This window comes from Peromyscus californicus, unplaced genomic scaffold, assembly GCF_007827085.1.
Source record: "Peromyscus californicus insignis strain IS unplaced genomic scaffold, ASM782708v3 Scaffold_15__1_contigs__length_86483966, whole genome shotgun sequence".
NCBI classification, from domain to species: domain Eukaryota; kingdom Metazoa; phylum Chordata; class Mammalia; order Rodentia; family Cricetidae; genus Peromyscus; species Peromyscus californicus.
The window spans coordinates 80,574,069-80,599,501 of record NW_026294447.1 but is presented as its reverse complement, the minus strand read 5'-3'; the positions used below and the strand labels follow the sequence as shown (position 1 = coordinate 80,599,501).

The 25,433-nt window shown below is 38.0% G+C and overlaps 1 protein-coding gene across 3 annotated transcripts in view; it reads right to left on the bottom strand.

Annotated features, from left to right (window-relative positions):
* Kcnh5 (potassium voltage-gated channel subfamily H member 5) overlaps positions 1 to 25,433 on the bottom strand; it is a 405,914-nt gene that overhangs the window by 180,765 nt on the left and 199,716 nt on the right. For all 3 annotated transcript variants that reach the window (XM_052739582.1, XM_052739583.1, XM_052739581.1), the window contains exon 9: positions 5,221 to 5,473. In XM_052739582.1, the coding sequence (XP_052595542.1) occupies positions 5,221 to 5,473 (253 nt within the window). The remainder of the gene's footprint in view (positions 1 to 5,220; positions 5,474 to 25,433) is intronic.

Sequence of the window (25,433 nt, the reverse complement as noted above, 5' to 3'; positions counted from 1 at the left end):
ATAAAAGATAAGATAGACTTCTAGAAAACAGTGATTACCAAAGACAAAGAAGGTCATTGCTTAATGATGTAGAGACCAATTGTTCAGGATATTGTGAATATATGCAGTGGTGGAGCATATAAATATATAAAACAAATATTCTTTGACAGGAGGAAAAGAAGGAAACAGTAATATAGTATCATTTGGAGATTATAATACCTCACACTCAACCATGGTTTCATCAACATAGCAGGAAGTTAACAAGGAAATACTGGACACGAATGGTATTTACTTCATTTATTAGCCAGTGCATCACTATAAGAAAGCATGGAAGTCAGCTTACAAGCTTTATTATGAACACATATTCATAAAACTATTCAACTTTAGGTTTTTCAAATTTATATTTTTAAATGGACTTTGACTATTTATAAACTCTAAGTGCTATGAAGAAATATTTTAAAGAAGGAAAGAAATACATTGACACGTATCAAAGCTAACAGCTTTCCAGGTATGTTAGAATTGAATCCTTTTTGCATATTTATTTGTAGCATGTGTGTACAATTCAGTAAAGAGCATGGTAGAGAAAGTGCATAACACATGTCAGGCTAACAAGAAAGGCAGCGAGCAGGGTCTGAGCATCCTCGTCACCCATGCAAGCTGTTACATTGAATCCTCAAGGCTGGAAAGCCATGGCGAAAATCCCAAGGAGATGAATGATGCCCTAAGATCATGGCTATGATAACAGAGTATACAGAACTAGAGGTTGAAGCTGAGGACAGATTGTGGGCAATGACAGCTTTGAACAAAAACTATAAGAGCAGTAATAATAGTAACTGATAGTAAAGAAATATTAAGAGAACTGAAGAAGAAAGCCGGGAGACAGCTCAGCTGGTGAAGTACTTGCCTTGCAAACACTTGAGTGGACTCTCCAGAACTCATCTAAAATAAAGCTAGGTTTGTGGCACACACTTTCCGGAGTTGGAAAGTAAAGACAAGGAGGTATATGAGGCCCAGTGGCTGGCCAGCCTCACTTACTTGGCAAGCTCAGGGCAGTGAAAAATGCTGCCTCATAAACCAAGGTGGATGATACATGAAGAACAGCACTCAAGGTTATCCTCTCTCTTTAGTGCATATGTACACAGACACAGACACACACATGCATGCATGCACACATGTGTACACACAAACACACACACACAATACAAAAAAAGAACTTGGTTTAAAGAATGCTGTGGAGAGGGTTTGAAACTACCAGAAAGACAAACGCTTGCATATCTCTAATGATATTTGCTACATAAGGAACTCTGAGGTAACATTCGGAGCCCTAAACAAAAGATGTCATAAACACCGCTTAAACAGTTAATATCAACATCATTTAAAATGAGGCAAACATGTGCTTCAAGAAAAAAAAGAGCAAATCTGTTGACAATACTGACTCTTGTCTTCATAATATGTAGGTCAAATCTACATATTTCACAGTTCATTTTTAAAAAGGGCATATGGAGAGAGCAAGGAAGAAGGAAGGTTAGTTCTAGAAGCTTAATGTACGAAGCCCTTGACTTCTAATAGCAAGGGGACAGGGAAAACCATAACCACAGCTAAATGTCACATTTTCCCAGTTCTCAGAGTGGCAAAATATTATTCATTCATATCTTTGATTTGATTTTTTGTTTGGAATAGAATTAAGGTGCAGATTTTGAATTTTGAAAACAATAGTTTATGTTTCCTCTGAAAATGCACAAATGTTTACAAGACATGATTCTTAAAGAACCAATTCCAAGTAGAGTAAAATCTTGGCCCAGCTCATCTTCCTCATATTTCTAAATTCATTTCTAGTTCATCTTTCTTCTCTTATGCCTCCTTCTCCCAGACCCCCAAGAGCACCCCACGCCCTCATCTAAGGCGTGGGATACTAAGCCCTACATATAAACTCACAGTTCTCTTGGGAATTTGAAGTAAAGTTGAAAGCCATAGACAGAGGTTTTCTTAGTTTAAGATTCTAACCCTATGATTCTAAGAATCAATAAAGACAAGAGAAAAGAAGAAATATGAATAAAACAAAAACCTAAATCTCAGGAGCAAGGCCTATTGTTGGTAGCAAGCTACTATTTTAACAGTCCCTGAAAGGTACAATATACTTGTCAAGACATTTAGAAGTAACCTGGCTATTTCCACCACACCAACAAATCTATTCACGTTAAGTAATTATAGAGTAGAAACTAAAAAGTAAAAAGACATTAACGAATATAAAATATGTATGCATCGTGAACTTAATTTGGAATTCTTTGTGTTTCATACAAAGTGGGAAGGTCACAGAAAAAAATGTGTGGAGGTGTAAGAGCTGAAAAGAAATTCAACTTGGAAAAAGACATCAACTGCAATTATATTCATATGCCCTATTTAGAAAAAAAAAAATCCTGAAACCATCCCCCAGTGTGAAAACGAAGGTATTTGTTGACTGCATTTTTTTTTATCTTTCCTCTAATTAGTAATGCTTCAGAACTTACTCATTAAACTGTTTGGCACTTTGGACACACAAAAGAATTATGCCCTACCAAGAGACTGCATAGAAGCCAGGATCCCGAAGAGTAAGAATGCACCTGCTTCCGAATCCAGAGGTTTGAATTAACTTTAAAATGGCCTCTCTTCTCTACTCTTCCTTTCTCTATAGCAAATCCATCCATAACAAGGAAAGCAAGGCTGCTGAAGGAAGTTATAGAAGATCTGACCACTGACTTATCAAGCTACAAGGAAAGGGAGAAGTGAATGGGGAGAAGAGGGGAGAGAGGGGGAGGGAGTGAAGAGAAGAGAAGTGGAGGGGGGAGGGCAGGGAGGGGAGAAGAGAGGAGAGGAGAGAAGGGGATGGGTCCAGGGTGATAGGAGGAGAGGGAGGGAAGTGGAGGGGAAGAGTTGGGAAAAAGCAGGTGAGGACAGCAAAGACTGACTACAGATTACTTGCCACCTGGTGTTTTTTGAAATTTCTTCCAACTCGGAATTATTTCAAAGTAAGTTAATAAAAAATTTAAAAGGAACAAAAAGAAAGGAGAGAGAAAGGGAGGGACAGTCATCGCACGCCAATGTGACTGGTGAGTTAGCTAGCACCCACCTCATCCTCCGCGCCTGAAGCATTGTGCGGGAGTCTTAAATGTTAAAAATTGTACCCTAATCGCCTCTTGGCGGAAGTCATCTCTCTTAAAGTCCCATTACAAAAATATAAAAGGCAGAAGGTTGTCAGAGAGGTGACCACCAAGTTTGACTCATTAACTTAGATACAAACCGCGTCTGAATCCCAAGACCTGGGAGAAGAAAGATCAAAAATACACACATGTGCCAGGCAGATGACGGGACTGGCCTGGACCCCGGGGGTCCTGTGTTCATTTTTAGGGTGTCAGTGGGCAAAGCCAGCTGCCATTTCCTTTTCAAATGGGAGGAAAATGCAGTTTGTCCATCTCACTGAGCAAATGGCTCCACTTTAACAGTCCCAAGCCAGAGGCGCTGTCCTCACAGCTTTGTCCAGCCCTTTAGAGGAGTTACCAGGGTGCAGTGGGATGAAGTAAATGAAGCCAAATAAAGGGTAGAGTCCGCAGCACTCACTTCCATACCATAATATTTGATGCCTGTTTTCCCAGCATCCCCTCCTGACAAAGTCATTAAGGAAAAGACGAATGCGTCTGTTCAGGGGTTTTATTTTATCATCCTCCTTAAGCAAACAAGAGTGGTCATAGTACGGATATGCTTCATTTTACCACAAAGGGCTGTTCCAACGATGTGCGGATTTAGGAAAGATTCTGCCTCCTTTAGACTCCAGCAGACAAAAGCTAAAGGTAGCATCAAGTACCCCCAGAGTGCTGATTCCCCAGTACCCTATTATTTCCTTGCAATCATATTTAAAGAAAAAGAATCCCTGCAAGAGACTTCACTGTAGCCATAATATTATGTTCAAACAGTTAAAGAAAGTTTGCAAACAATGCTATTCCATTCTTTGCAGCCCCGATCCATTTTTCTACTACTGTTTTTATAGAAACCACTTTCCTGTAAAAGGTCATTTCTTCTCCATTCTGAATTCCATATTTTCCAAATAATTGTACTTTTTGAAATCAGGTTTTTTGTTTTTTGTTTTCCCCTTGGATTCCACGAGTCCACATCGGCTTTCATCTTTGCCTTCGTGGTTTCTAAAACCCACCAGTCAGTTTTTTTTTCCTGTGAAAATCAGTCAGGCTACAGTAGTTTGACCTCGGTAGCAGAAAATAAAAAATCCAATAGTTTAAAGATTGAACTCATTTTTCATGAGACACAAGCCGTGAAAAATATGATCAAAATGGAGTTGACATTGTGCGACTCTAAGTTATTTTACTTGAGAGAAACACAAGGGGTGATGTTCGTCTGACCTCTCATTTCTTCCTTTTTTATCTGTGTGGATTCCATGAACCTGCTGCAGGTACTGGAGCAGAAAGTGATCTAGAAGTTGATTCAGCGAGTTTGTTTACTAAAATGTGCATCTTACACTATAGTCACTGTGCGTGAAGTTGTTGTTGTTGTTGTTTTATTCTGTCAAGTTCGTGGAGTGTTACTGCCTTTGTGTTACTCTATTGGGTTACCTACTAAGTGTCTGATCTTTAGGATAAATTATTGTCAACCAATTGATTTTCCTGCTTAACGAAAACAGATGAATGGGACCGGCTCTATAGACCTAAATTTAATTTCCTCCCATTGCGCTCACTCCTGGCAGTCTCATTAGCCTCCTCAGCACCATCTTCTTCAGGATTCACCCACCTCGAGGAGGCAGAACCATAGGGTGTAGGATGATGTGTACTCAGCCCTCACTTGATTACTAACTGGTTGGGCAAGTCTTCTTTCTCAGGCCTTGGGGGGCTCTTCCCTAAAGGAAGGGGCTGAACTGGATAGATCTGTTGCCCTCCAAGACCAACTCCCTGCGTTGCTGATCTGAAAAGAGTTCCAAAAGTAAATTCCCACTTACCAACGAGGGTGGACAAAGCCCCTTAGACTGTGGTCAGCTTTTGTCTAAACGAATGTAATTCAACCCTACGTTCCAGGTTAGCTGTGACTGAGACTAATGTTCTTTGCTGAAACAGCGACCAGTTTTCACTGAAATTCATCATCTCATTAGTGACCCTATTTCTAAAGTCACCAAACAGAGGGGATTTCTGTTTAGAAACTTGAGAAGCTGAAACTCCAGGACTGTGACGCACTTGTTACTACATCAGGAAAAGTTCACAGTACCTAAAATAGCCACCACTTCGTCATCCTGGATAACTTCCAAGGACCCCGACACCACAAAGCAGAGGGCATCCACACTTTCTCCAGCATGGTAAATCAGGTCCCCAGGAGCACAATGAATGGTTTGGAACTCCACTGCCAAGGCACGCAGACACCCATCGCTGGCCAATCGGAATGCAGGGTGTTCGTTAAAAACCTTCCTGTTCAGATGAACACAGATGTCGGCTCTCATGTCCTTGGGACAGATGGAGAGGACCTGAAGAGAGTGAGAAATGAATAAGTGAAAGGGAAAGATAAAAAGTCTATTTCAGAAGAAAACAACTTCACAAAAATGCTTACTGAATACTACGTCCACTAGACAAGGTGCTAGGCACCTGGCCAGTCCTCAAGTAAATTGGGGTCTAGTGAGATGCACTGATGTACATGTAGACATCACAGCATCAGATCTCATCACAACACAGTCCATGTCACAGCACAGCACAATGTAGTCAACACTTGAGGAGAAAATGTTTCCCTATTGTAATAGAAGTCTTGAGAGGTAAGGAAGAGCCTTGGCAAAAAAGTTATGGTCAATCCTGGAAACATGTGCATACAAGTAACATTATACAAACTGAGCACATTACATTTATTTATTTAGAAATATATGTGTGTGCTTAAAAATTTTATATATATATATATATCTATATATATATATATATATATATATCAATAATTATAGAAAATGAGACCATGAATTTGGAAGAGACTAGGGGTTGACTAGGGAGGGTTTGGAGAGAGGAAGAGGCAAATAATATAATTATACTATACTCTCAAGTCCTAAGTTTTTAAAATAAATAAAAAGTTATTATCCTCAATGTCAGTTAACATAAAATACTAGCATTCCTTTCAATCCAAACAATGATTTAGAATTATTTTATAACTACATCAAGAATGAATATTATATGTTAGCAGAGACAGGAAGTAGATACATATTAGCTGACTGTAAGAAAATAAAATCAACAAAAATGGCCCAGCACCTCAACATTCTAAAGGCTCATATAACACCACTTTCTGTATTTCTTCAGTCTGAAAGATTTTCCTTCTATAAAAAAAAAAAATGTCCAGGGATAGAAAAGGGTTTAAGGCACAAACAACCAGACAGATCTGTAAGCAGGACAGTCTTGCACATGCAATTTCATTACAAAAGTTTCTGGGTTGGAGGGTAGCAGAATTCGAGTTCAAGGTGCCCTAGAGGAAGGACAAATGGCAGAAGCAAATCTGGAAAACAAGGTGTAAGGAGCTTTCATTGATTGCAGCATTTAGAAACCTATGTTAAAATGGATATTATCACTTTTTAGAGCATGTTTTTATTCTTTTACATACAGATCATGGCTTGCAGTTGCCTTCATCCCCTCCTTTTCTTGTTGAAATCCTTCTTTGTAACAAGACCCCCCTCTAATTTTCAGGTTGGGGTACAATGAGTGTTATTAGGGTTGCCTCTATGGGTATGGGTGAGAGGTTACGTACTGCAGCACACGCAGCTTACCAGTAAGTAGACCACTAAAGAAAACTGCTTCCCTTCACCACAGCAACGATTAACTCCCAACAGTATCTCTGCAAGAGGTGGGACTACCATCACATCTAAACAAAGAATCTCAGCAGTCAGGACTATCCACCTTGTAGATACACGTGATGGCTCTTTCCCCTATCCCCTTGATAAAACTAATTTTAATAAAGTTTTGCTTTTATAGATTTCTATCTTCCAAGGGTAAAGCTAAGTTGATTCCCCTACTCGGTTATAATTAATAGTATTTAATATAGAATGGTTTTCTTTCTTTTCTTAATTATGTTCTAACTTTGGATTCCTGCCCTGCCCCAAAGCTTGAAACATCCCAACTATTCCTTTTATTTGTCTTACCATAAATGTAAATACTGGCTGCTTCTTTTCAGGAATGACCTATCACACAGTGCAACTAAAGTACACATACTGAATTCTTTGTCTTTACCTTTCCTATGACTACATTTCATTTCATATCACAATCCTCTCCATCGGCTTCCTTTTCATAATTTTTCAAATTCCTGCAGACAACAGTCATCAGTTCATGTACCTTTCAAATTCCCTTTGAAGAAAGGAATGCCCCAATGGAGCTTAAAAAGCAATTGGTACCTCCCCATTTTAGCAGTTTCCAATGATGATAATCAATATATCAGCCTTTAGTGAGTTTAGACAATACTGATCATTCAACAGGTACTTACTTAGCTTCTACAGCTTCTACTATGTGTCATTATGTTAAATACCCAGATATGTATAAATAGACATTATCCTTGTTGTAGAGGAGCTCACAGTGAGGTCGGAAGACAGACTTGAAGAGCCAGTGACAGAGCAGTAAGGAAAACAGAATGACAGGGACACAGGATCACAAGCTACCTATGAGTCTTGACTTAGAGCTTATAACATGAAGTCCTAAGGCTGGGTTCAGGAGTACATAAGTCCAGGTTCAGCTCAGTCATTTACTAGCTCTATGGTCTAGGACAGTGGTTCTCAACCTTCCTAATCCTTCAATCCTTTAATACAGTTCCTCACATTGTGTTGACCCCCCAACTATAAAATTATTTCATTACTACTTCATAACTATAATTTTGCTACTGTTATGAATCATAGTGCTTATTTATATTTATCTTATATTCAGGATATCTGATATGCAGCCCCAAAGGGATCACAACCCACAGGTTGAGAACCATTGGTCTAGGGTGTTTTACTTACTCTCTCTAATCATCAAATATCAGATAAGGGTATTGAACACCGGCATCATAAGTTCATGGTAAAAAATTTAAGTTATCGTGTATAGTCTGCACATACCCAGGGCTGAAGAAATGCTAACCTTTATTACCACTTGTGTGTATGTATATTCCTATAGTTCTCTGCAAAATCCATTTTCTTCCACCCTTGTATGAATTCCATGTTGTTTGATAAAAGAGAATTAAGGAAGTACTTTAACATAAATCTGAACATACTTCAAAAATAGGCTAAGATTAGTATATTTTTAAGTTGAAAATATAAACTATTTTAAAAACATATGCACATGTTACATCAAATAGCACAAGGGAAAAATGAATTGCTCTGTTTTTATCTAGTTACTATACAGATTTTTCATTGGTTTTTATTCATTTTGGAAACATTTTAAGGCATCTTAATTATTTCTTTTTGAACTCATATTGCAATTGGAATCTTCCAATATTTAGAATAATCTGTCTACTAAAAAATGGCTTTCACTGTATTTTAAGTACAGTTCTTTTTTTGTTTCACTTAACTTTTGATACAAACTTACTATGTTTTTGTTTATTTTTGAGATATAATCACTTATTATTTTTATTTGTCTTGCTTTGGGTTTTGAAACCAGATATATATCCACACACACACACACACACACACACACACACACACACACACACACACATATATATATATATATATATATATATATATATATATATATATATATATAAAATGACTGACCTTGAATTTACTATGTAGTCCAGGCTGGCCTCAAACTCATGGCAATCCTCCTGCCTCAGACTCCTAAATGCTGGAATTACAGGCATGTATCACCCATTTTCATGCCCTACTTTCACTAGTTATGTTGATTGATGGCATATATGTACAGTTGCCATAAAGTGACAAGTTAAACTAAGTGTCAAAATGACCAAGCAGAGTCATATCCAATGATAAGCTCCCTCTCCAACCTTAGAGAAACCATCTTTCTGACATAGTGTATGCTATCAGAATTATAAGCATATTATTATTTTCCTAGAAATTCATAACTTTCTCAGGCAAAAAAATGTAGTTTTAAGTGACAGAATAAAAATATCATTCAAGATAACCCTCACATGTAGTACAGTGGTTCAAATTGTAGTGTATTTTGCCATGACAGTCACATCCAATATTTTCCTTGGTAGATTCTCTAACGGTATCTCACATTTACCAGCAAATGAAATTATACCACAGTGGAGAAGATTCAGGGTAAAAGTGACTTCTGTTCATCTCCAGTGTGTATTATGTCTCCCTTCATCATGTTAGCATATTAATAAATTAGATTCTTAATTAAGAGAAGCAATAAATTTTCCCTTGGAAGAGCAATGAACTATTTAAGAAATCATTTCTCATCGCACTGAAAATCAACTCTGAAAAACAGGTGAATGCCATACTTTGAACTCTAAAACATTTTTGTATTATTTATGATATCCATTAAACCCAAGGTCAAGCAGTACAGTAGCAGACATCTTTCAGGATCCGAGGGTGTGGCTACGGATCTCTCAGTAAAATAAATACGACCATGTTATCTCTGCTTTCCTAAAATGGCTTGCTTCCCCACCAAGGAAAGGCAAGGTTCTAACCAGGCTTTCAGGGCTTTGGTGGAACCCTGAACCTTTCCCTCTTTCCCCACAGACACATTTCAGGCGCACGTTTCTCATCCTTCTCAACTTGCCATGCACCTGGTGATGCTCCACATCTGCTTCCCTCTTGATTGACAGGTCCTATCATCGTTTTCCTTGCCTCATCATCTCAGATTCATCCCTCTCTGCCAAATGCAATTTCTATACAGTTCTATTATGGAAGTTAGGATTGTATTAGAAAACAAAGCTAAGATTAAGAGGTCTTGTGATTTGTTTGTGCTGCTGTTGTTAGTGGCAAAAAAAGCAACAAAAGTATTGTCAGAGTGTTCAAACATTTATTTTCCAGCTTTGAAATAATTCTTTAGTGTTTTTCTAATGAACCTTTATATTATGACTAAGGTATAAAATAAAATAAAAGCAACTTTAGCTGGGAGGAGCTCTAAGGACGGATTCTCCATAGAGCACACATTCAGTCACTCATTTAACCATAGATTTTGAGCATTGGTTAAATGCCCAGGTCCTCAAAGTCTTGAAGAAAAACTATCACCATGCCTGTTCCCTGGAGCTTACAGTCAGGCACAGTTGAAAAATCACTGTTTCTCGTCCAATGTCCTGTTTACAGATAAGACAGATGTTTTTCCTAAAGGCTGTGTGGTTTGCTGAGATCATTCTCAACAAATAACTAGCAAAATCTCTTTAGCTCCAGCTTTTCAGCTGTGCTTCCAAGTAAAGCTGAACCAGGAATAAAATACAACATCCGTGCCCTCTGTTGCTCTCTGGTTATTGACGAAAACAAAAATGCTCATTTCTAAAAACAATTTAAGGTGCAGGTAATCAAATCTACAATCTAACAGAAAAGCACTAATTTCCCGCCACTACCACTGAGCAGACACGATTTTGTTAGAATTTTTTTTTCATTTCTAAATACTTGAATGTAGCTCACAAATACACCACACACTTGAACATGTCAGTAAAGGCACAAGAACTTATTGCTAAGTTCCTTATACCATCGTGATTTCTACTAAGGGGAAGTCATCACTTATTTGAAATGTAAGTTGTCACCCATAGATGAAAAGGCCCTGAGCTAGATACTTAGTGAGCATTTGATAAACATTCCTCTTTTTGGGTCCCTCCTTCTATCACATTCATCCATTATGACATTAGTAACTCAGAAACCTTAGGAAAGGAGGCCGAAATATACTGACACAGAAGCCGAGATGCTACAGCAGGATGCTCTGAGGAAATGGCTACCGTGAGAGTCAGTTTTACCCCCTCTCTCAGTCACTCTCCTGAAGTACCTACTGCCATACTCTAACAGTTACTCTACACGATATAAATAATTAAAAGCACTAAACAAATCGAATTTTTCCACAATTTGTACTTATTTATGTTGTCATTTCCATAAAACTTGAATCTTTTATTTCCTACTATCATTCTTCAAAATCATATAATCAATATTTAGCTCATCAATACTTATTTTTGAAAACGAAGATGGAGTTCATTAAGAAGAGACTGTCTTAGTATAGATTGAAGCATTGGCATTAAGAAAGAGAGAGAGAGAGAGATGGATTCGTGGTTGAGACCACTTACTACTCTGAGGACTGAAGTTTGGTTCAGCAACTACAAGGGGCTGTAACTGCAGCTCCAAGGAATCCAACACCTCCTTCTTGCCTCTGTGAGCAGACAGGCACACCACACACACACACACACACACACACACACACACACACACACACACACACACACACACTCACACACACACACACTCACACACACAGTAAATAGGCACATATAATAAAAAAATTTAACAAGAAAAAAAGAGACAGGGAGAGATGTATGTAAGAGAAGCACACTGCTGTATGCCTTCATGAGGGAGAGTGGCATGGAGTGCTTACCTATACACCTACTTTCAGTCACTGCAGACCCATAGTTCCCTCATAGTTACAATGCATTTAAACCTTATGTTGTAATTAGGGAGCAGGATTTCCATCTTTCATAAACCAGCAGTCACTAATCCCCTGTTAAATCAGATCATCAAAATATGGGCTTTTGAAAACCAGTATGTAAAATATAAAAACATCTTTAAGACACTTTCCAAATTGCTTCTCAGCAAAAGTGTACCAAGTTACTCAGTCCTGCTGTGTGTGAGAGAATTGTATGTGTTTTTAATAATCTAATGCTTAAATCTCCCAGATGAGTGTGAAAGAGAAAATGGCAATTTCACCTGGAAGGAAAACAGAATTGCACAGTGTGGGGAACAGAAGTAGAGAGAGCTTCGGTCTTAGTGGAGTTTTGCCTCTACTCCTAGCCCTCTGCTCACAGGCTGACCACAACTGGCATACAGAAAACAAGTCTCCAATGTGCAAGTGGAGACAAGGGTCACAAGGCAGTGAATTGGACAGGGCCTTGTCCTGAGGGCTCTTATTGCTGCAAGATAAATAGTTCAATTGATTATCTATAAAATCCTGCATCAGGAATAACACAGAATGTTAGAGCTTTTAATAATAATGGACATGTGAAAAATTACCTCCTTATTTTTCTCCCTAGAATATGCAAAGGATGTAAATACATTAATGACATTCTGACAGACTGAAGCCAATGCTGACAGACTTCAAAATCCTTCCTGTTTTCACATGTCAGTCATGCACTGCTAATAAATCTCTCCTCAGGAGTCCTAGAGAGTTGCATCGAGTTAGAGAAACCAGTGGAAGGAGTCAGGCAAGTGACATTTGGACATACAATATTTTTATACTCTTTCCTAGAAATAAGAAGCCCTAAGACCAGAAGAACCTGACGTGCTTCACAAACATACTGCTCTTGTTCATTTGGGGGAAAGTAAAGAAAGTTCAATGAGTGGGGTGAGGGGAGAGGGAGAGGAGAGACAGACAGAGGCACAGTCATGTAGAACAGTGCAATCAGTGCCTGATGCTCATCTGCCAGTGTCCAGGGTGTCAGACCTCCAAGGAATTAAGCTGGGAACAAAGCAATGAAATGATACTAAGGCAAATTAACTTCCCTTATTTAAAAGTAAAAGGGTCACATTTAGCAACTTAAGACTGCTATAACCAGTGAAGAATTATAAGTTAAAACCCACTGGTTTCACATCTGAGATTCATTTCCTGAGAATGCTCCAATCCTGAAGCAAGGCTCTTACTGTAAACCTAGAGAGAGGCTATCCTATAAGGTTTCCAGGGTCTGACTTTTAGAGTGACCCATGCAGCAGGTGGAAAAGAGAGCAAATGCTGCCGTTAGCTTTCATCTCTCCTATGGAGCAGTAGCTAAGGACACTCGTTGTCAAGCCTGAGGATATATCTTCATGTCTGAGTTCAAGGCCCGGAACATATATGCTAGAATCAGAGCACTAATTATCCTGTGACCTCCAAGTTCACATATGAACACAATTAGTATATATACTATATGTGTGTTTGTGTGTGTGTCTATAGTCTCTGTGTGTATGTGTATGTGTGTGTGTCTCTAGTCTTTGTTGTCCTGATCTAAATCTTAGCTATTATAGGCTAATTTATATGCTGAATTTTGACTAAATAAAAAAAATACTTTTCATGTGAGAAAAAAAAATCTTTAAAAATTAGGAAGAGTTTTTTTAATGTACTTGATTGATTGCCCAGTAGAGTAGAAATGGTAGTCTTCCTCCTGACCATGACTTTTTTGAAGTCACCCGTGCCGAGGGTGGTTTCCGGCTTCTATGAAGCAATGATGCCTCCTGCCCATGGAAACAGGAGCCCAAGTATCGCTGTTGGAATGTTGGTGAAGGTTGGACACATTTATACCCTAAGACCTAATAATTCTTCTAGGTATATACATAATAAAACAAATATCTGCATATATCTAGCCATATGGTTAAAAATAGAAGAAAAAAAAAACAAGTAATTTACAAGGCCATCCCATTTGTGGCCTCACAATAGACCCAAGCTGAAAATTACCCATACATACAGAAACTTTGACATCCATACACACATTGCAGCATTTTCATAAGTTGGACTAGTATTCAGCAATGGAAGTGTGAGAAGGAATCATAGAATCAATAAATGGATCCCATCAACATAACGCTGACTGAAAAAGCAAAAAGGAAAGCCTATGTAATCTGTTTATATCAAGTTGAAAGGAGGGCAAGACTAGTTATTGGGGCTGAAAGTCCAGATGCAAGTGACTTGGGAAGGCAGCTTAAGTTAGTGTCTGTGGAGTGCACAGCAAGGGGACTTCTGGGGTTCTGGTAGTAGGTTTTGGGGGATGGTGGCTACATATGAATGATCACTTTTTTGTCAACATCTATAGACCTGTTGATTGAAAATAGCATTTTCAATTTTCACCATTTTGAAATATTTCAATTTTAAAGTTTAATTTAGGAGTAGAAAAGATGACTGAGTGATTAAGAACACTAGCTGTTTTTCTGGAGGATCTAAGTTCAGTGGGTTTTTTCTTTTTTTAATGACCAATCTTTAGATAGTTTGGCTAAAGACACACACAAAAAGTACAAATAAATACATTTTTTTCCTCAAAAAAGAAAGATATGAAAATTTGTTTGAAAAGTCAAGTTATCTCTTGGCAAACAGATATTATTTAATGATAGACTGGGAGAAACAGACATGAGAACTGCTGAATCCTGAACGTAAGTGTCTGTAGCAGTGTGGCCATGAAATGGTCTGTGTAAGCATATTGTTTTTTAACCAGAGAACACAACTCAAAACTCCTACAGATATGTATCAGCTCCAGTTCCCAAATGTTTTAGAACCTGAAAAACACAAACAAGCCTCAAATATACAAAATTAGAGGCTCAGGAAAGGTCACAGAGTAGTAAAAGGAGCAAAGGACGTGTGGGTAGATCTATTTTGTATTTCATCCTTAATTTCCCCCAGATTTGAGATATTGCTGTATGAACTAATATTAATGTATTTTCCATATATGTATATGTAAATTTACATATGCATACATACTCACGCATATGTATTTATAGATCTAAGACTCTAGAGTACACAAAAAAGGAGCAGAAAGTTATCTTCAAGGGATTGAAAATTATGAAGTGGAGGAAAAACTAAATGAAAAAAATTTAGAGTACTGACAGGGGAGCCATTGAAAACACACTGAAACATTTTCACAAATCTGATATTCATACAGATTACACATATTATCTGAGTGAGAAAGAGAGACAGAGAGAGAGACAGAGACAGAGAGACAGAGACAGAGAAATAGGTATAGCGTATTAAACAATGATGTATTGTAAAAACAGAAAGCTTCAAAGAATATAAGCCTTTCATCCCATTCTCCAAATGTGCTGACATTTACCAAAGCAGATCGTGGTCAATGTGTTTCTACTGAGAAAGGTCCATTACATTATTGCACATAGTTCAAAGATGATAGCAATATTTGACTAGCTTTCTGCTTAACCAAAGCTATCCCTATTAGTAAAGTTTGCCTGAAGAATTGAGCTCTTAGGAATCTGTGACATCAGAAAAAAAGAGTATAGTTATTTGAGAATTTATATGTACACAAATGCTTCCTAGAATTTTCCTACAACATTAATTTCACACAAATGAAATGTAAAGAGTAGCATATAGACTATACTATGACTTGGACATGAACTGCCTCCCGACAGTCTCATGTGCCAGGTGGTTAGCCACTAACTGGTCAAGCTCTTCCTGAGGTTCTGGTAACATCAGCAGGGAAAAGATAGGTCATTGGAGTTGTGTGCTTGGGGCATCTTGTCCCTTGTCCATTGCTCCACCACAGAATCCCACCATCATGATGTCCTACATAGGACATGGAGCCCAGGAAAACATGCAATGAATTCTCTGCAACCGTGAACCAAAATAAATCATTCCTTCATCTGGTTGCTTGTGTTAAATTTCATTATAGTAACTCAGCAGTTATACAGACTATAATAATAAAATGAGCATAAAACGGGTACAGAAAATATCATCTAAAACCAATCGAATGAAGAGGTAAAGGCCAGGCTAAAAGAAAATATTCAATACACATACACACACGCACACGCACACACACATATATATACATATTCACATCCATAAGTACAATGTAATATATAATAAACACTATATATACTATTAAAAAAAAGTCCCACTAAAATACAAATGAGGGCAATGAGAGGCAAATATGTTTAAGGTACGCTAAAAACAGGTATGAAAATCTCACAATGGCACTCATTCTGTACAACTAATATATGCTAATTTTAGAACTCCAAACATATAAAAAAAAAAAGTATGACATCTTGGGATTTAGCCTGGTTGGAGAGCTTTGGGTTCTACATGCATTTGTGTATATATCTCAATCAAAATTAGGGGATTTTTCAGATATTCGTCCCTTTAAAAAGCCTTTCCTCACATTATTTCTGCACCTTTAGTTCGTGAAGCCTTCCTACCATTTCTGTGGACACACTTGGTGCCGTGCAGCAAGTCCCTTGGCTTTCTTTACTCTTTTTTCTCCTCTACCTGGATAGTTGAGCATGTATCTTGAGTTCACAGGTTCTGTCTCCTTGATCAAGTCTGCTACTGAGACTCTCCACCACATTTCTCACATTTGTCATCCTTGTTACGATCATTAGAGTGCTGTGGGATGTTCTGTATGGCAAATGTGTTGCTAATTAGTCAATAAATAAAACACTGATTGGCCATTGGCTAGGCAGGAAGTGTAGGCGGGACAAGGAGGAGAATAAAGCTGGGAAGTGGAAGGCTGAGGAGAGAGACACTGCCAGCCGCCACGATGAGAAACAGCATGTGAAGATGCCGGTAAGCCACGAGCCATGTGGCAAGGTATAGATTTATGGAAATGGATTAATTTAAGCTGTAAGAACAGTTAGCAAGAAGCCTGCCATGGCCATACAGTTTGTAACCAATATAAGTCTCTGTGTTTACTTGGTCGGGTCTGAGAGGCTGTGGGACTAGCAGGTGAGAGAGATTTGTCCTGACTGTGGGCCAGGCAGGAAAACTCAAGCTACATTAGAGCTATCTCATTGTTCTCAAGGATTTTTTTTTATATAACTTCAACCTAAAAACTGACTCACATTGTTCATGTGGCATTTTTCTAGTAACACACACACACATAAGTGCACACGTATCTGCACGTGTAAGCATGAAACAAATCGGGCAATATTATTTCGTCTTAAAGTTATAGGAAATTCTGCCCTTTGTGACAAAAACACAGTGTTAGCCTTGAAGACATTGTATTAAGTAAAATGAATCAGGCAAACACAGGTCAGTGACACGTGACATCATTTGGATGTGAAACCTGAAGAGGAACTCAATTCGCAGTGGTGGAAAAGTGGTACTAGACGCTGTGCAGTGAAGAAATGGGACACTGTGGAAAACCTTTCTTAAAGTCGAAATCCATGAGAGAGTGATCATGTCTAGGGGATGGCCCCACCCCCAAGAGTATTTAGACAACATAAATTAAAACTGATGGTCTTAAAAAAAGAAGACAGATAGATCCATGAGAATTTGGGAGAGGAGGGGTGACTATGACCAAAATACATTGTATGAAATTCTCACAGAGTTAATAAAAATGTTATTTAAAATTTTGTAAAAGGTACGTACTTTCAGTTACCAAATTAATTAGCACTGATGACCTAAAATACAATGTGGTAGATATACACAATACTATATTATACTTATAGCTTGCTAAGAGACTAATCTTCAGTATTCCTAACACAGGCAGGTAAGGAGTAAGGAGTCAGGCAGGTAACTAGGTGAAGAGATGGTTTTGATTAATATAAATAGATACTATAATTACATTTGTCATGGTACTTATTCTACAAGGCACAAACATATCAAAGCATCACATTTTACATTTTTCAACGTGCATCATTGTCAATTATTACTCAATATGCTAAAGTAATTTTAAAAAGTAAAATAAAATTACTAAAGAAAATATTTCGAAGCTGGGCAGTGGTGGTGCACATCTTTAATCCAAGCACTTGGGAGGCAGAGCCAGGTGGATCTCTGTGAGTTCAAGGCAAGCATGGTCTACAGAGCAATATCCAGGACAGGCACCAAAACAACACAGAGAAACCCTGTCTCAAAAAAAAAAAAAAAAAAGGAAAGAAAGAAAGAAAAAAGAAAATACTTCAAAAGTTGCTGAAGTCATTAAGTCTGGAAAATGTGCATTTACGCCACAATAGGATACCAGGATGCCAATCAATATGGTCACCATGTAAAAGGCTGCCAATATAGCAAGGCTCAGGGAGAAGATTGAATGACCAGGACTCTCATGTAGTCTGGGCTAAAAGTAGAGTGGTACCCTTTTCAAAACTCTGTCAGTCTCAATAATACTAAACATCCACCACACTGTAAACCATCAATCTTGATCAAGGTATATAGAGTATAGATAGGTTTTTAGAAAAAATAAGCCCAAGGATTTCATGCTGCCATTGGTCACAGAAAATGCTGAACATCTCCAATTTAAAGAACTAGTACTCTGAATTATTGCAAGATCTAAAACTAGTTAAATCCTGAAATAATGTTAAAGGTTTCACGCTTTGGAATTTCAGGTTTCAAATTACAGAAATTTAAGTGGTAAGATCTGTGCAAAAACATCAAGACTAAAAAAAAATTCTAAAAATCTGAAATACATCCATCCCCAATCATGTCAGATAAGAGATCATCAACCTGCAGTAGCCTAAAATTAGAACCAGCCCCGATGTCCATCAGTCATATAATCTGACAGCCTTTGTCAAAGTCACATAATTCAGCACTACAAAATGCTGTGTGGGTTCAATTATATGAAGTTCACTGTCAAAACAGTGATTACAGGAAACAAACCAAATACATACCAACTGATTGAGTGGTTTAAAAAGTGGTAAATGTGTACAATACATTATTCAGTTATAAATGAAATTAAATACTAATGCATGCCACAACATGAAAAAACCTTGAAAGCATGCTAAGAGTAAGAAGCCAGTCACAGACGACCACAAATTATATTCTTCTCCTTATAGGACAGGTCTAGGATATGGAAACTCATAGAGACAAGAAGTGGTTGTTGTGGGTCCAGAGGAGGGATTAATAGACATCCCCAAAAGAATTTGTTTAAGAAATGATGAAAATGTCCTGGAATTAGATGCTGGTAATAGTTGTAGAATCTTGTAAATATACTTAAAAATCATTTACTGTGAATTTTATAATAAGTGAATTATTTCTCAATATTTAAAATAGTTATTTTAAAGGAAAGGATAAGGCCCTGAAGAATATTTAGACATCAATACATTTTTTAGTTCTGACCCCAGTGACATTTATATGATATTTAAATATATAGAAGTCATTTGTCCACTTATGTGTGATTTGCTTATATTGTGCATGTATGTGCATCTGTGTGTGAAATTTTCTATGACAAAATTACATATGAAATATCATTACCCACACTCTCCAATATAAAAAAATATAAACAGGGCAATTTGTTCAAAATTAAGTTGCATCATCAGTAGACTAGAATGTTTTAGAAGCTTGAGTATCTAATTTTACTCCCTAACTGTATGTGCATAATGGAATGCCCATCACTAGTGGAACACATATGAGTTTGCATCAAAATAGTTCCCGATAATTTCTAACACACGTTGCCCGTCTTTCTTACCAGGAAAGCAATACAAACTATTAAGCAGTCAAATTTACAAAGAAAGGCTTCCCTTGTGCAGCACAAATCCAGCTTCCAGAAAATAATAGCATCTCATACAGGCAAGAGGGTCTAAGAAAGAATGAAATGTCTGAGGATTAACAAGATGGCCATACAGGTCAAATCAAAGGAATAATGGGATCTTTTATAGTTGTTAAATTATCTTCGTGGTCCTAAAGCCCATCTTTACTGTGTGTAATGGAAGTGGTTTTTCTTAAGTAACTTGCACATGACAATTTCTATTACCAATGCAGGGCTGCCTGTTTTAATTAGGACTGCATCAATGTCATTGATAAGAGGTGAAAATAAGCACCAAACTCTGCTAATTACTGAGTTATTGACTTAGTACTACATGTGACATCATGGTGACCAAATGGAACCAGACTTTTCTTATATGCATAATCCTATTAGTAGTATAGGCAAACAAATCTTTTTTAAGTTTAAAAAATTATTTTGAACTGATTTGTAGTCTTCAACATCCTAAATACTAAACTATCATCTTTGGGAAACAGTATTGTGACATTATAAAGATGTTTTAAGAAAAAACCCTGGCTTGAATTTTAGTTCATGCATTATTTATGCTGGAATGTGTCACCAGTGCCTTTCCAGCTGAGAAACTAGACATGTCAATAATACCATTTTTTTTTTCAGAAATCAAACTTGTCACAATTTCATCACCCAGAAAATAGCCATGAGTACTGAAATAAGTAAAAACACTCCATGAGGAGAAGCTGTCACCAATGTGCAGGATTTACATGTGACAGAGGCCCTCAGATACTTCTTAAAGCCTCAAAGAATTCTACTGAACTCCCAAATCCTGTGAACATAATCTCATTTCTGCCAAGGCTGATCGAACACAGAAGATGAACAGACATGCTGCTACAGGTGACATGTTGACTGTAAGAAAAAACAATGGATGACAGCCTCAGTATCAAGGAAACATGCAAGAAGGCTACAACATCATAATTAACTTATGGTAATGAAAAATCATAGTACCATTCCAGTGGTTCTGAAGAAAATGAAACCTTCGGATACAAATCTAGCAAAGCATGGATCCATATTCTTAAAATGAAGTGCTAATGATAGAAAACCAAAGAATATCTAAAATAATGGAAACATACCACATCAGTAAACTAGGAGATGCAATATGGCAAACATACAGATTCTAAGCCAATCTATGAATTGATGATATTTTCACCAAGATCCCATAAAGTCGGTTTGCAAGCACGGCAAGCTTATTCTAAAATTCATGTTAAGGTGCAAGTCTTAGAAGAGCTAAGACCATTGGGAGTAGGGAGGATAGTAAGTGGAATGAATTTATAATGTTGCAAGGTAGTAGAGTGGTTTAGAAATTTTGGTGTGAGCTGACAAACACAGATTAACAGCAAAGAATGAAAAACACAGAGACAAATATGTTCTATTCATTTTCTTTACAAAGGGTCAAATACAGTTCAGTGGGTGACAGACAGTATTCCAACAAACGGAAGTAGAAACATTGGACATTACTGAACTTCCCCTCAAAAAAATCCCATTTTGAACCTCACATCTCACAAATGCTAATTCAAAGTAAATAAGAACTTAAGAATAAAATTGAAAACTGAACTAAAAAACTTTGGGAGAAAACATAGCAGAACATACTCAGAATTTAAGGCCAAACAGAGTTTTTAACTGTCCCTTCACAAGATGAAAAATGTTTGTGCTATGAAAATACATGTAAAAGACTGAATAGACAAATGGCAGGCTGGAAAAATAGTTACAAACCACATACCCATCAAGGGACAGTTCTCTAAAACACATCAGGACTCTCAAAACATCTACTAAACGCCCAGTTATAAAATGGCCAACACACATGGACAGGTATTTCACTGGAAAGGAGAAATAACAAGAAAATATGCTCAATATAAAAGCCATTAGGGAAATACAGATTAAACACATGATTCTACTGCTGACCTAGACAGGAAATATTGATTCCCTAAGTGACTATCAAAGGTAGGGTGTCTCATATACTGTCAGTGGGTATACAGAATGACACAGTCAATTTGAAAAAGAGCATGTCGGCTTCTTACAAAAATAAATATGAGCTTACCACGCGACCCAGTGATTACAGTGTGGAGCATCTATCTCAGCAAAAGAAATAACTATTTTATGCAACATAATTACACATGAATGTTTATAGAAACTTTATTGTAATTGCTCCAACAACACAAATTCCTGTCATTTAGTCAGTAATACAACTATTTATCATGGAATTGCACTAAAAAATACGAAGGGGAGAAGCATTACTATATGCAACAGCTTGACTAGAACTGAAAAGAACTATGGGTGATGATGCAGATAGTAACCTCAAAAGTTTATGTAATTCCATGTAGACAGCATTCTTGGAATGACAGAGTTAAAGAGAGACTAGAGAAGGAGGAAGAAAGGGAAATCATCATAAAACTGATGGACCTGAATAAGATTAGTGACATATTAATGCTGATATCTCAGGCAGGATGGTGCCAGACGGATAAACTGAATGGACAGTGTAGAGAACCCCTCCGTTTATATCCCAGGATTGTATGTAACTCAAAGCAGGAAGAAAGAAAAGACAAAATTCACACAGCTGGGCTTTTGTAGGAAGCAATTAGTAGCTTTTCAAATGACTAGAGTTGCTGGTTTGCTAAGATCAACAGGCAGGCATCGCACGTGGAGCCTCCAACGCATCTTTATGAGACCTAACTTGGTATGAAGCGAGCACTCCAGTAGGAGAGCTCAGCCTCTGAAACTGTGGCCCAAGATAAATCTGTCCACTCTGTAAGCTTCCTCTCAGGCATTTTGTTTATCTCAAGTAGACAGCAATAGAAAGCTCACTAGCATACTGAGGAAGGTGGATTGAGAAGAGAAAACAGCTCTTCCCCAGACTGAGGTCACAGAGATTGGTTTGGTTTTTACGTGTACCCTAAACATCTCCATCATTATTTTCATTTTGTCAGCTCATGGATATACATATTCATTCACTCACTGATTTCCTTGGGTGAATATTCATTTGAATAAACCATCCAGTGACTGGATAACTCATTCATTGAACACACATGAACGCTGGAAATATGTCATGTCTTTCAGATAATACATGTATAACCATGATATTCAGAAGCTTCTCATATGCTGGCTGAGACAGGCATCTTAACAAATTAAAAAAAAAGTCTACCCTGTATTGTCAACGAGATGAATGCCGAATTCTGAGAAGGACCAAAGGCATGAGGGACTTGAGTGAAACCATTACTGGGATAACCAACAGCCTTGTATTTACACTAAGACCACAAGATTCAATATTTGTGAAGTAGCAGACCAAACTTCTCACTCCCAAAGTTGAAACATGCTCAGCAACTACTTTCAGGGTTGCTTTCTTTCGTAGAATTGGCTCACACATTGAAATAAACAGGAAAATAGGAGCTGAAAGGTGGCTCAGTGGTTTAGAGACCTCACTACTTCCAGAGGACCAAAGTTCGGTTCCTGATACCCACATCAGGAGACTCACAATCACCCATTAACTCACCTGCACATAAAACACACATGTGAACTCAAACACACACACACACACACACACACACACACACACACACACACACACACACACACACACACACACACAAAACAATAGAATAGATCTTTAGAAAAGAAACCGGAAAATGACACCACAATTTAATCATTGTAAAAACTACAACACAGGCCCACTTAGCAGTATTTTACAAAGCCAATAAACAGATTCGTAATCCGAGTGACTTTCAAATCCCATTCTTCCTTCTACAACACTAAACTACTTCTAGATGCAACAAAAATCAACAGTATTTTACTTCGAGTAAAGGGGCACAAGTAACTACAGGACCTTGTTGTAATTTGGAATGCTGCCCAGCAGGGCTCACAGATGGCACCCAGCCCTTTGGGAAAATGTACTGAAAGACCCTCTAATAGGCCCCACCTCATCCTGTGGAGCCTCGCCTGCCTGCCTACCTGACAACATGCTTAACCATTCACAGCAGCATGAGCAGCCTGCCTCATTCCACAGCTAGCCTCTCCTTTGATGTTCTTTCTGCACCTCAAACCAAGAATCTGCTTTATCTTCCTCAACATTATAACAAATGTAACAGTTTTTCTGCACTCAGCTTTCCCCTTTTCAAATGTTTTTTTTTTTTTCTGCTTCAGAGTGACTAAATTAGAAAGGGCTACATTTCCTTGATATCAGATACAAACTGTCACGTGAATGTCATGGAACATTGACAGGTGGATGAATAGTGCCATCACTATGGAATTAAATGTCTGTAAATGTGCAATAGTCAAATTCAGGAGTAGTCTCTATTAGCAGAAGTTCATGAATTTTTTAAGCTCTCCAAGCCATTGGCTACCAGCACTCTCCCGCTATGTATCCCCTCTACACCTCTCTTCACTCTTCGAATGTGTAGATTCCTGCTATCATTGTATGCATTTGGATTATTCTCTACCAGTTGTATGATTTATAAAAACCCCATCTCCAATCTTCACCTACTTGCCTAGATAATGTCAATCCATCTCTGCTGAAGGGTCTTGCTTTAAAATAATATAGTTTAAAATGAACGCTCATTACTATCTAGGTTCTACACCTTCCCATTCGACAACAGGACTGTTTCGTGTCTTTACGCTTTCTTCAGTCTTCCTGTTCAAAGTGTAAATCACAGCCGATGACCTCCTTTCATCATCAGAAGATAGAAAAAAAAAATCCCCCTAGACAAGCTACCTTCCAGCAGATTAATCTTTCCACTGAGAACAACTACAAAGCTTGATGACAAGCAGGGAAAAAAGACACTTGAAATCATCAGACAGATACAAAGACATCGGGATCTGAGAAATCATCCCCGCAAAAATCATCAAGGGAGCCTCAAATTCTATTTTATGTTTCCCTTACAGAATACATGTACTAACGTTTTTTCTCTTTTTTAATTTTTTTATTAATTAAATTTATTTATTTATTTTACATCCCAACCAGAGTTTCCCTTCCCTCCACTCCTCTCCTTCCCTCTCCCTTCCTCACCACTCCCTCCCCCCAATCCACTCCTCCTCTGTTTTTGTTCAGAGAGGAACAGGCCTCCCAGGGGTGTCAACAAAGCATGGCATATCAAGTTAAGGTGGAACCAAGCTCCTCTCCTTGAATTAAGGCTGGTCAAGGCAACCCAGTGTGAGGAATAGGTTCTCAAGAGCTAGCCAAAGCATTATGGACAGGCCCTGCTTTCCACCACTTGTAGGAGTCCTACAAGCAGATCAAGCTACACAACAGTCATGCATTTGCAGAAGGCCTAGGCTGGTCCCATTCAGGCTCCCTATCTAATGTACTAACTTATCAATGATGCCAGCAGAGAGAGGGGGAAAAAAGCCCAGCAGCGCAGGGTAGCTAACAAGACAACCAGCTCTTGGGATCCTATGATAGGGAAGAGGACAGCGCTGAGATATGAGAACCCAAGCACATTTTCCCCAGAGCTATTCACCAGTTCTTAAGCACCACGTGCCAAAAGATGTGAAACTCCATACAGTTCCTGTAATTTTTCCTCATTGAGAAAACAGTGTGCAGATCAAGACCTACAAAGCTAGAGGGGCATTGGTAAACAGCGTTTCAGCCAAGGCTCCAGCACTACGAGCAAAGGGTGAGTTTTAGAACTTCTAACACATCTGATGTATCTTCAGCCACTCCAGTCTCAGACTGCATCAGACTGAGAGACTTCTCCTCTCACTGACTTCCAGAACGCAAAGAAAAATCTGCCTGAAAGAATCTACCATCAGCTGTAGTCACTACCATTTTCCTTATATCCAGCAGTTAATAAAAAGTTATTAGGCAAACCAAAGGACGGGATCAAGAGAAAAACAAAACAAAACAGGCAAGCCAAGTAGATCTGTGGGTGACATATGTGTTGGATTTCTCAGACATCCCTTCAGTAGAAAGACTGTATATTCCTAGATGAACCTATTGATAAGCTGCCCTATCATAATTTGCCTTGCATATTATCATCACAAATCTTGAAGCAATGTGAGTTGGTTGTGTTTTTGTTTTTTACTTAGTAAGTAATCAAAATTTTGTCTGACCCTTATGATACCTTATGGTCAGCACTGAGTTTTTAAGTTACAATTTTCTGACTACTAATTATGCTAAGCATACTCATATGCTTGTGTTTTGGAATTGATTAGAACAGATGCATTTCCCA